Source organism: Bos javanicus, chromosome 4 (assembly GCF_032452875.1).
Source record: "Bos javanicus breed banteng chromosome 4, ARS-OSU_banteng_1.0, whole genome shotgun sequence".
In the NCBI taxonomy this organism is placed as follows: Eukaryota; Metazoa; Chordata; class Mammalia; order Artiodactyla; family Bovidae; genus Bos; species Bos javanicus.
Genome location: NC_083871.1, coordinates 11,817,842 through 11,830,929, shown reverse-complemented (window position 1 = coordinate 11,830,929; position 13,088 = coordinate 11,817,842). Strand labels below are relative to the sequence as shown.

Here is a 13,088-nt window from a genome sequence, read left to right as displayed (position 1 = left end):
AGAATTCACCTGCCAACGCAGGAGTCGTGGGTTCAACCCCTGTGTCAGGAAGATCCCCTGGAGAAGGGAATGGCAACCCACTCCAACTTTCTCGCCTGGGAAATCCTGTGGCTAGAGGAACCAGGTGGGCTACAGCCCATGGTGTCACAAGGAGTCAAGCAAAACTGAGTGACTAAACAACAATATTTGCTTTTAAAAGCCTATATGTAGAAATATGAATCTTGTTCTATTTTAAAATTACTTTTGCCTCTTAAACTAGATAATATATTTGCCAAGTCCCCACATCAAAATTTTAGAGAAAAATATACAATGAGAAAACTCAACATCATGCTTTCCCACCTGGCACACCCAACATTTGTTCTAATACATAGCAATTTTTATTAGTTCCCCGTTTAACCTTCCAAAGTTTATTTAAACAAAGCAGACACAAATAGGTATAATAAAATGTGCTCAACGTGACTAATCATTAGGAAACTGCAAATCAAAACCACAAAGAGATATAATCTCACACCTGTTAGAATGCCTGTTCTCAAAAAGACTATCAACAACAGTGTTGGTGAGGATGTGGAGAAAAGGGACTCTTCTGCAGTGTTGGTGGGAAAGTAAATTGGTACAGAGACAGAATAATGCTTCATCAATAATTAAAAATAGAATTACCACACAATCCAGCAATTCCACTTCTGGGTGTTTATCCAAAGAAAACGAAACTACAAGCTTATAAAAATATAAGCATTCCCATATTCGTTGCATCATCATTTACAGTAGGAAAGATATGGAAATAATCTATGTGTCCATTGATGGTTGAATGGATAAAGAAATTATTTTATAGATACATGATGAAATTATTATTCAGCCATAACAAAAAAAGGAAATCTTACCATGTAACAACATGGATGGAACTTGAGGGTATTATGTTAAGAGATATACCAGACAAAGACAAATATTATATGATCGTATTCACATGTGGAATCTAAAAAAAAAAAAAAAGAAAATGAAACTCATAAATACAGAAAACTGAGTCACGGTTGCCAGAGGTGGAGGGTCAGGGAGGTGAAATAGATGAAGATGGTCAACATGTACATGAAAATCTGCTTGTAAAACTCACAGGAAATCAAGGAAGTTCAAATTTAGATAATAATGAAATACCAGTTTGCATTCAACATACAAAATAAACTGACTTGAAATAGTAAGGATGGGTGAGCTTGGTAATGTTAATCCTGCCTAGAAACAGAGAAGTCAATTTTCCTAATATGAGTTCATAGACTCTAAGTCTCAAAACACAAAACCCAGTAACTATTTAATCAGATACCAAATGATTACAGAACTAGATTCTTGGGAGAAATTGAACACATGATTTAAATCCTAACAAATTCCTACTTGCTGAAGGTTTCTTTCATAATATATCCGAATATATGGTTTTCATATTTTTTCATTTTCTTTCTAATACATGCTAATACATTTTTAGCAGCTGAACACTCTAAAATCAAGATGATTTTATTGCAATTCTATAGGTCTGCTGAGTTACCAAGATGAAACAGTGAGGGAAAAAAGAACATAATTATATTTAGGAGAAACATCTATGATATTGGATACTTATTAAGGAAGAAAACAAAAGTGGACTGACCAATTTGTCATATGGCTGCAGGTGGGTGAAGAGAAAGCTCTAGGCCTCGGAAGCATACGTGACTGAACAGGCGAATGTGACAGAGAAATTCAGCGTCAGCCTTGTAATCCACGACTCTCCAGAAGTTAGAGGATACACGAGAGAAGCAAATGATTTGATCTAGTGGCTCAGCTGGTGAAGAATCTGCCGGCAATGCTGGAGACCTGGGTTTGATCCCTGGGTCAGGAAGATCCCCTGGAGGAGGGAATGGAGGCTCACTCCAATATTCTTGCCTGGAGAATTCCATGCACAGAGGAGCTTGTCTGGGTACAGTCCATGGGGTCACGACTGAACGAGCAGCACACACACACACGCACCCCTTCCCAATAACCAGAACAGATGTTTGCTTCCCTAAACAACAGAAGAAAACCTTATGACTTGAAAGAAATGAAATAGCTCATTAAAGTAAAGTTTTTCAAGCACCAAGTGTATTAATTCCATGCCACCTTAAATGCAAATAGTAGCAATACATCCCAAATACTGGTTGTTCCATGGCTGTTGGAAGAGATATATCATTACATTTTTTAACTTCACCATGGAGTAGATCGTGCTTTGGGATAAAAATATCTCAAGACTCCCAGTAATTCCCACTGACGTCAACACTTGGAAAAAGGCAGGAAACTGCAGGAAATGGGTCCTGCTCTTGGGTTGCTGTCACCTCTCTTTCAAAAGCCTGGGTATCCTGTTCCTTCTCTGAGAGGGGAAAGAAAGTAATTTTGGAGTGAGGATGTTGATATACCTCAGGAAGCTAGTAGAGTTCACTGGCACATCTCTGGTATAATAAGGTTCACCTATGCATCTAAGCAATTCAATGGATATGAAGTTGGGCAAACTCTGGGAGATAGTGAGGGACAGGGAGGCTTAGCATGTTGCAGTCCATGGGGTCACAAAGAGTTGGACATGACTTAGCAATTGAATAGCAACACACATCTAAGTAGGGGTTTCCCCAGTGGCTCTGTGGTAACAAAGCTGCCCACAACGCAGGAGACACAGGAGATGCAGGTTCAATTCCTGGGTCTGGAAGATCCCTGGAGAAGGACATGGCAACCCACTCCAGTATTCTTGCCTGAAAAATTCCGTGGACAGAGGAACCTGGTAGGCTACAGTCCATGGGGTCGAAAAAGAGTCAGACATGACTGAGGAAGAGCAAGCATCTTAAGCAGGAGGAAAGATCTCACCAAGGAGAAACCTGGGCTTCTATGCCACATTTAAAATTGCACGTTAGAAACTAAACCCATTTGAGTTGGAGCTAACCTGTCAGGGTTTGGCTTCTCTTCCTTCTTACATCAACCTGGAGCAATCTGCATCCAAAAACAGCGGGAAAGGAGAATACGCTCAAAGAAAGGAAGTCTCCTCTCTTTGGGGTTGTGTTCTGGTGCCTTTATGAAAGATGGGAGGCTGCCGTATACTATGCTGTTTTTTGTTCATTTGTTTCCAACAATAGAGACATCAATGGTTTAAAGAATGGGAGACTTACAAGTCTAAAGCAAGGTCCTGGAGCAACAACCCACAGTGTGCAATGAAGGGTAGGCAGCACACAGCAGCAGCCTTTGCCGAAGCAGGAGGGGAAGAAAAGAGGTTGCCAGTTATAGGGGAATTGATGTAAGGTGGGTTCATTAATTACCAGGGAAACCAGTAGAGGGGTGCGCCTCTCACAGCCCCCTTTGCTGAGAATGAGCACTAACTGGGGCCCAGGGCAAGGTCATGGGAAGGTCAGTTGGGTGAGTAGGGTATAGGCGAAGCAAGAAACAGTCAAGCAGGGGACGTACAGAGAGCAACAGAACAGCCATCCTGAGTGGCCTGATCCTACACTCCACCCCTATATACCCCATAGAACCCTTACAATCATAGTCTGCCCCTTTTCCGAGATGGTTTCCCTGGTGGCTCAGCTGGTAAAGAATCTGCCTGCAATGCAGGAGACCCTGGTTCGATTCCTGGGTCGGGAAGATTCCCTGGAGAAGGGTTAGGCTACCTACTCCAGTATTCATGGGCTTCCCTGGGGGCTCAGATGGTAAATAATCTGCCCGCAATGCGGGAGACCCAGGTTTGATCCCTGGGTTGGGAAGATCCCCTGGAGGAGGGCATGGCAACCCACTCCAGTATTCTTGCCAGAATTCCATGGACAGAGGAGACTGACAGACTACAGTCCACGGGGTCATAGTCAGACAGAACTGAGTGCCTAAGCACAGCGCACCTTTTCCGAGATCTCCTTGGGGCCAGGCAGTCTTCTTTGGTGTGCTGCACCCTTAGACTCATTAGGACAGCTAGGATCCCATGGTGAAAAGTTAAGCTGTGGACTGGAAGAAAATGTTCATAACACCTGTCACCAGCAAAGGATTGAGTGGCCAGAAAAAAGGAAGAATTCCAACTGAGCAAATGAGAAACAAGGCAAGCTAATTTTAGAAGCTGACAAAAGATTGGTTTGTTCCTTTGGAGAAAGAAAAGAAGTAAGCTTGGCACGGGCCTGCTGGAAAAGGCTGGTTGGCATGGGCACAGAGCCAAGCATCTGTGCCAGTGCTCAATGCCACAGAACTGGACGGTCGCCATGGAAAGACCTGGTGATCACATGTGAGACATGCCTCCCTGTGGGAGGCAGAGCAGGGCTGGACCCAGAGGGGCTCCTCTGGACTCCCTGCATTTCTCCAGCCACCATCACTATAGCAGCACTCTGAACAAAATCTGTACGATGATAAACTGGGAAGTGCTTGAACTAGACGAGGCTTGGTCTAGTTCCTGACTCAATTATCTGACTCTGTCAACATTAAGAATTCTATTCATTCAGTTGTGTGTGTGTGTGTGCTCAGTCATGTCTCTGTGACCCCATGGACTGTAGCCCGCCAGGCTTCTCTGTTCATGGGATTTTCCAGTCAAGAATACTGGAGTGGGTTGCCGTTTCCTTCTCCAGGGCATCTTCCTGACGCAAGAGCAAAACCGTGTCTCCTGCGTCTCCTGCATTGGCAGGAGATTCTTCACACTAGCGCCACCAGACTCACTCAGTTCTCTACTAGTTAATGCTAGATGAAAACATTCTAGGAGTCAGAACTCAGTGCTGTAAACCTCCTGAGATTCGAAGCAGAGAGAGCTGGATCTGAGACCTGGTCTGTCAAACCACTTCATCTTTAGACAGGTCCCAAACAGCTGAAAGGTTATGGGGAGAAGTATCAAAGGTAATACAAAAAAAAAAAAAAAGAGGGAGAGAGAGAGAGAAAGCCTTCTGAAGTTGCCAACACTCTTTCTGCAGAGATAAAACTTTATTTGAGGCGTCAAGCAATATACTGAAAGAGGTGTGTCATGCACAAGTGGTGTCCTTATTCCCATAATCACACATCAGATACTCTCTTTCCTCTTAAAAGGGGTGTGTAGTGCACAGGGATGAGAGGCATACAGCTTTCAGACAAGACCACATCTAGGTGAGCGCTTAAGAAAGTCTCATTTAAATTTCATTGTTACTCCTTTAAAAGGGGGTTGGTTTTATTTTGGAAAACGACAACAAAGGACCTCTTCCACTGAGGAGGAAGTGTCTCCCCAGTTATTCATGAAATAATGCAGCTGCCTTTTTCTTTAAAGGGATTCTTGTCTTCTGGAATTCCTTTCACCAGAGGATCCTCTCTAGAACGTTCTTCAATATAGTTCTTTATTTCTTCTGAACATTTAGACACCTTAAGGAGAAAGGAGGGAAGGAAGAAAAAGAATCAGGATTGTTCAAACTTTGTCACCACCCTTTAGTGAAACTGACATAATTGGATACAACCAGCATTTTAAAAATCAAATAGAACAGATGAAAATATTAGTGTGCAGCACAGAGCCTATACAATATATATGAATGATATAGTCTATATGAAATAGATTTCTTACTACAGTAGCATCAAGAAAGTTTGAAAGTCACTGTATTAAAAATATTATCCCCAGCAGTTTCTATCCACTATGTCTCATGATTTCCTTCCTCTGCTAAAATATAATGATGGCAGGTCCACAATATTTGAGGAACTGAAACATACTCCACTTTCAATTTTCCATGCTAATGAATTGTTGCAGTGCAGCTACTCCCCAAATAGCTTTTGGGGTGTTTCCTGCAAAAATTCTCACTTTACTGAGTATGTGCCAGGTTCTTCAATTTCACAGAATGATAGAAGCATTGGAGAAAGTCTGATCTGGAAAAGTTAAAGTTTGCCCAAAGTTTCCCCACCCCACGTGCAGCACCCCCAGATCCCTTCATCTTCATCTCCCCCCAACCCTCCACCGTGTTTCTATGCAGAACTGATAATAAGAAAAGGCTTATCTGAGGCTTGTGTTTATGTAAGTAGTGTAAACTTTTTCTGAGTGGAGAAAGGATTGAACAGTTTCTTCAAAAAGCCTATCCTTAAGAGACAGTTTGTAAGAGTGATTGAGGGGAGTAAAAAGGCAAGGAGGAAAAAAAAAAAGATTACTGCTTAATGAGGATCTGCATTAACTAGTAAGAAATAAGTAAAAATTATAGACGTTCCAGAAAATTCTAACGGAGTCCTCTTTTTTTAATTTTATTTTATTTAACTAACTAGGCAATGTTCCCACTGATTTTGTTATCTAGATTAGTAATCTCCAAACTGTTTCAATGTTGATCACTAAAAAATGTCTGCATATGTAGCCGAGAATGTACATAATTATTCACTTATACCTAAGTGAAGTTACTACTGTGTTAATACATCATGTATAACCATAAAACACAAACTAGAAATTATTAAAAGATCAGAATTTAAGACAACCAAAAAGACATCATTTTGCAATATACACACATATCAAATCACTATGTTATATGCCTAAAATTATTCACACAATGTTTCACGTCTATTGTACTGCAATTAAAATTTTTAAAAAATAAAAAATGTTTTACTCTCACACCTCAAAGATTCTTGGTACATCAGTGTGGAAGCCTCTGAAAATAAAATTTAAAACTAGGCAACACAGTTAAAATGTGGCAAAATAAAATCCTTACAAGTATCATTCTCTCGGGTAACATTTACGGACAATCATTGTGCGGGGATTTTAAGTTAATTCTCAGAGGTGATGACATAAGTATCCATAAGCTGCGCTCTGTGACCACTGAGAAATTTGCAGATAAGACTCATATTGGGACTTCGCTGGCAGTCCAGTGGTTAAGACTGCCTTCCAATGCAGGGGGTACAGGTTTGATCCCTGCTTGGGGAGCTAAGAGCTCACATGCCTCCTGGACAAAAAACCAAAACATAAAGCAGAAGCAATACTGTAACAAATTTAATGAAGACTTTTTAAAATGGTCTGTATCAAAAAAGGCTAAAAAATAGTTTTTAAAAAAATTAGACTCATGTTTCCCTAAATGGTTATGTGTTACCTAGCCTTCTTCATTAAGTGTCCAAAAAGATGTGTAATCTCCAAAAGTGAACAATGGCTTCTCTGATGTATTTCCTTCCATGATCAAGAGGATACGTTTGACCAACAATTAGCTACAAGCCAGAATTCATCCTGTGAATCTGGCCTGAGCAGAACACACAGCTCAGATATTAACAGTTTATTGACTGGGCATCAGAAGATATGTGTCTTAGTGTTTTAATAATGTCTCTATCATTGTCTCTGAGGTCTCAAATAAGGAGCTAGTTAGCCTTCTTGGAATTCAGGTTGGTTTTTTAATCCTTCAAAGTGAAAGGGTTGAATGATCTCTAAGAGCCATAATGTTTTTCTAGCATGGACATGTTATAATTCAAAGTGCATAATAAAATGGTGGAATCTTATTATTAGGACTTAGATGTTTCTCCCTCTGTCCTCTAAGGTTTCCCTGAAAGTTTTCTTCCTTCTGTTCCTTCTCCCCAAGAAAGTAATTCCAGTAGTATGTGTCCTAAGGAGTGGAGGTGGAGAGCTGGAAGGGGGGAACTTCTGATGAATGATACCTCTAACTTCCAGACAGTCTGCTGCATTTAGTGAAGTGTGCAAGTGTTAATTGCTCAGTCGTGTCCAACTCTTTGCAACCCCCATGGACTCCTCTGTCCATGGGATTCTCCAGGCAAGAATACTACAGTGGGTTGCCATTCTCTTCTCCAAGGGATCTTCCCCACCCAGGGACTGAACCTTCATCTCTTGAATCTCCTGTGTTGGCGAGCAAGTTCTTTACCACTGGGCTCCTGAGAAGTCCGACAACAGGAGAGATGAGAAATCCTGGACAACTAGGGTAGTAGTAATGATGCGGAAATTACTTCTTGCATTTCTGGTGCCAATGAAGGGGTATAGAACTGAGCAAGACTTTATTTCCTAAGTGCTTTAAGAGACTGTCCTACCTCTGAATGATTTATAAATATATAATTCATTGTCCTCTTTACTGGTAGTTGTTATGAGAAGTGTGGGCAGACCCAGGTCTCCCACATTACAGGCAGATTCTTTATCAGCTGAGCTACCAGGGAAGTCCTAACTGCATCTAGACCCTTGCCCAATTTCTAATTTGAAGCTTTAGGTAAGTGGAGGACACATGTCTTTTTTTTTTTCCCCCTATAAGTTCTGCATTGTGATACAAAATATTAAAATATTCCAACTTGGCACAGACAACCCTTTACTTCAATCCATGCAACTCTGTTTAATATGTAACCTCTACGATTCACTGTGTCAAAAAGATCTAAGTGGCTAACAGACGGGTTTTGCCATACACAAAATGGGTCTCTTAAAAGTTTCAAGAAACAAGCCTATTCACTTTGTCCTATAACTTTGGTTTTTCCTTTAAACACAGCAGTATTTTTAAAGCTACAAAAACTTTCAACATGTACAGAAAGGACTTTGAACTTCAAAATTCTGGAAGACTAGGGATTTGGAAGTTACAGATTACATTTGAGAAAGGAAATGTATTAAAAATACCCCCCCAAAGCCTGCATCTTCCAAATATTCAAAATGTGCCTTCTGAATAAAAAGACTTGTCACGAATAGAGTTATCATAACTAAAGCAGGAAGGTAAGTGAACATATTCTCCATACCTACTTCCTTTCCATTGTTTTCCTTGACTTTTTCTAGTATTAAACCACAAAGTCAGTTTAAATTCTTCTTGCTGGGGAGAAAGAACTACATCATTTATCTTAAAAAATATCTATCCAAAAACCTTTTCCTGGACTACAGGTTGCCTGATTGAGGAAAAGGGGAAGGAATGAAGGCCTGTATTACCAGTAAAAACTTGAAATAAAAATGACAAAGTCTCCAACAAATTTCAGTGGAGACTTCTGAACACTGGCACATACATTCTCACAAAATCTGTGATCACTTCAGTGGTCTCTAAAATTTCTAATCATAATAACAAAAAAGAATGTTTGTATACAGTATATGTATAGTTATTTATAAATAAATACAGGTAGTACTGTGTAGGTATTAGTTCACTGTGCATACTTACAAAGCATAAAGTGGAAATTATAAAGGGAAGAAGTTTATAAACAAAGATGGATACTGTAATGTTTTGCTCCCAAGTCCCAGTGGACTGCTCATCACACTGGAGACCCCTGATGAAGACTCAAAACTAGATAATTCAAGACCCATTGTGATTAAGAAAGCCAAAACCAAAACAAACAAGCAAAAACCCATCTAACTTTTAAAAGCTATTCTTTCCCATTATGAAAAAGATCAAGGAACTAAACAGCCATCTGCCTTTTCCCTACAGCTTGGGTTTTTAAAATCAACTATCTAATAGCTGGCAGAATTTCTCGCTTGTTCTCATCCTCAAACATTTGGCTTTAAATTACTCATGATATCCTTGCTCTCCTTAACCTCCTATGATCTCCCCACATCAACAGGCAATTCTCAAGCACCACCATAGAAACAAACAACTCTCCCCCCCACCCCCCACACCCACCCAAGAGCCAAGAAACTATTTGTTTTACTGCAACAAACTGGACAACACCAATCTTGGTTCATTTCACATAAGGAAATATTCTGGGACATCCAACTTGCCTGCTGTCTCTGCAACTTAACTTCTTTGCGAAGTTGCTCAACTTCCATCTTCAGCTTTTCCTTTTCTGGCAGATCTTCGATGTGAAGAGCCGGCATTTTCGCCCTAGAACTGGGCTCAGGGACAGCTCTGGAAGTGGAGCGGCTGCAAGTGCCGCAAACCAGGGCGCGTCCCGAACTAACTGTGCTGCCTGCGCGCCCCGCCCGCGCAGAAGGTGACCGCCTCTCCCAGCGGCGGTCCCCAGCGCCCGGACGAGATCCCCCCACGCCAGCTCACCCTAGCGTCCCAGGATCTTAAAACTCCTGCCCTTTTGGTCAGGTCCTCACAACACCAGGAGATCTGCCCCTGGGAGCCCGGGGAGGGTTGAGTTTGCAAAGGCGGCCCGAAGAGGCAGAGAGGCTGCGCACTGAGCGGTCTCCCGCGGGGATGCTGGCCCGACCCGGCCGGGCTCCGGACCCTGCCACGCCCGCGGGAGGACCCTCCTGGGCTGCGGCCCAAGGGTAGGAGTTGAGCTAGTCCACTTTCCTGGAGAAACAACACAAGTTTTACTTTTTGTTCCTTCCCCACCTCCTCTTTTCCCAAGTCACATCCGGGTTTTGTTCGTGAAGCAAGAAAAGGAGGACACTACCAGGCAGGAAATAACGGCCTCTTCACTTCTCCAAGAGTTTCAAAAATACACAGCATGTAACTTTCCCCCCAGCTACACACATGTTTACTGTGGGGAAATGCGGACGCTTAAGAAAAGTCCCAAGAGGAAATCGAAACTGAGCTATAATCTCCGAAACGCGCACCACATCTGTTGATGTGAACACAACCAGTCTGCTAAATGCCTGAAATACATTTACAAATTTGGGATAAAAAGGGCATTGGGATGTGAATATTGTTTATGGCTCTGACGTTAATAAATTGGCATCCTCAAGAGCAGGGATTTTATTCTTTTTTCAGGGGAATGATTGTAGTGTTTGAAGTATAAGCAGATGGTCCTGGAGAAGACCGAAGTAGCAAATTTAAAGCCCTACCAGAAAGTATTTCTCCATTCCCTATCTGTCAAGGTTTGGATGACACTTGACACCAGGGGTTTTGAATTCCTGGCTCAAGCATCTTCCCGTATGTCTGCAGTGGATCCACTTAGTTTTGGTTTTTCCACTTTCTGGAAAGCCATATGAATCTCGCTGCTACTTTGTAAAGCCAGGAAGAAGGATGTGACAAATGTTTGCCTGCCATACAAAGTTTCCCTTTAACTATCTAAAACCTTGTTAATGATGCTCAAAAGACTAGAAGAAAAATGAAGCGTGAAGAAAGGAAAATAAAGTATCTCAAGTGGTCAGATGCATATTTCCTTCTCCCCGGAAATGACCTCTTGCCTGTACAGTCAAATTCAAGTTGAATGGACCTGGGGAGAGGGGAGGAGAGGATGAGATGTATGGAAAGAGTAACATGGAAATTTATATTACCATATGTAAAATAGATAGCCAATAGGAATTTGCTGTATGGGTCAGGAAACTCAAACAGGGGCTCTGTATCAATCCAGAGTGGCGGGATGGGGAGGGAGACAGGTGGGAGTTTCAAAAGGGTAGATTATATGTATACCTATGGCTGATTCATGTTGAGGTTTGACAGAAAACAGCAAAATTCTGTAAAGCAATTATCCTTCAATACAAATTAAATAAATTAAAAAAATTCAAGTTGAGTGTAGGCATTAACTGAGTATCTCAGAGTACTTGGCCTTAGACACCATAGCCATTCTCTGTGATGTAAGCAGAGGTTTTTCTGTTCATAATTCCTCACTGGGCTCTACCCACTTATCCTCATTGAATCTGTTAGAATGAAATGAATCTTTGATGACCACCCATGAGTTCCAGTCCTTGCTCTGCCACTGGCCATCACTAGGAAAAGTCACTTATTTTCTTCTGGATTTTGGTTCTCCAATTTGTGAGATATGTGATGGAGTAAGGGAGGGGTGAACTAGCTAAAGTGTGTTTCATTTCTAACTGTTTTTATGTATCTACATCTGATAAACCACTTTCACAAAGAAAAATATTTAGGAGCTTCATTTTCTATATTTGAAATATTACACATTCTAGGAGCTCCCAGGCTCAAAGAAAATTAGATGAACTGCGGGAGCTTTCCCTGTTAGCAAGCAATGAGCCAGGACAAAAAAACCCGAATCTGTCTTCAGAACTGATTCTTTTTTTTTTTTAATTTCCCCATTGCTTAAATTTAAAAGCTTGGTTAAAAATAGCTTAAATAAGTTAGTGAAAGTAAGTTAATGTGGCTTGAATTAAATAAGCTCAGCACCCAAATTAAATAGGTTGGTTAAGTAAATTAATGCATGCCTGTTCCAAATCATAAAAGGAGGGTTATTTTGGCCTGGAAATTTCTTCCCTGTGAAATCATCTAGTTGTGTGCAGTGATAGTTATAAAACCATAATGGTTCTTTAACTTTTTCCACAGTATTATCAGACTTAAGTTAGAGATGAAGTGCATATTAGTATACTTAAAAATTCATAGTTTTAATTAAAATCACATGCTAATATCATATTAAGTAAATTGATTACACTAAAATGAGTTGGAAAGTACTGAAATCTCATAATCACACAGCATTCTGAAAAATGTTTTGTTGTTGTTGTTTGATTTTACATGGTAAAATGATGGGTACTTAAAATAAGAGCGGGTATCTCCCCATTCCTAAGCATGGCAATCATCTCTCAGAGAGCAACCATGGTAAGCAATTTCTCATAAATTCTAAAAACATATTTTATCAAGCAAAGATTTTGAATAGACAAATGTTAAAATCCATTATTAATTGTATCCAACTGTAGTGTTGATTTTTACTTGTATATATTACTTTTAATAGAAGTTGTTTTGCAAAATAGTATGTGTAGAAACCATTCTTCAGTGAAGATGACAGACATAATCAGAAACAAACCCGTATCAGCCCAATCGCTCCTGACAAATGTTTTAAAGAATCTGACAAAAAAAAAAAAAAAAAAACAACCATGTGGTTATTTTCACTTTTAAAGTATAAAAGGGCAAAGACTATGACATATGTACCTTGACATACAAAGAAAGGGAAAAAGTTCTTTGACTGTTTTTCTAATGTATGCTGTTAAAAATACATATAAAGAAAAGTCTATAAGAAAATATTGAAGTTAGTTGTATTGGAGTTGATTTAATACTAAAGAAAGTGAAGTCGCTCAGTCCTGTCTGACTCTTTGGGACCCCATGGACTGTAGCCTACCAGGTTCCTCCATCCATGGAATTTTCTAGGCAAGAATACTGGAGTGGGTTGCCATTTCCTTCTCCAGGGGAATTGAACCCAGATCCCCAGCATTGCAGGCACACACTTTACCAGCTGATCCACCAGGGAAGTGATTTAATACTAACTTGAACTCAAAAAAAGCAGGGTTCTTGTTTTGTTTTGCCTTCTAATTTTTATAAGACGTGGATCCTCTCTGCATCTATTTTGTAGGTATAGCTAAAACTAGGTTATCTCCC

At 40.5% G+C, this 13,088-nt stretch overlaps 1 protein-coding gene across 1 annotated transcript; it reads right to left on the bottom strand.

The window, feature by feature from the left end:
* Nucleotides 1-4,895: 4,895 nt before the first annotated feature.
* GNG11 (G protein subunit gamma 11) lies at nt 4,896-10,299 on the bottom strand. The gene is made up of 2 exons (XM_061413460.1): nt 9,593-10,299; nt 4,896-5,322 (listed from the first exon to the last, which is right to left on the bottom strand). The coding sequence occupies exons 1-2, from the start codon at nt 9,686-9,688 to the stop codon at nt 5,197-5,199; spliced, it is 222 nt and encodes a 73-aa protein (XP_061269444.1). The 5' UTR covers nt 9,689-10,299; the 3' UTR covers nt 4,896-5,196.
* Nucleotides 10,300-13,088: the final 2,789 nt, after the last annotated feature.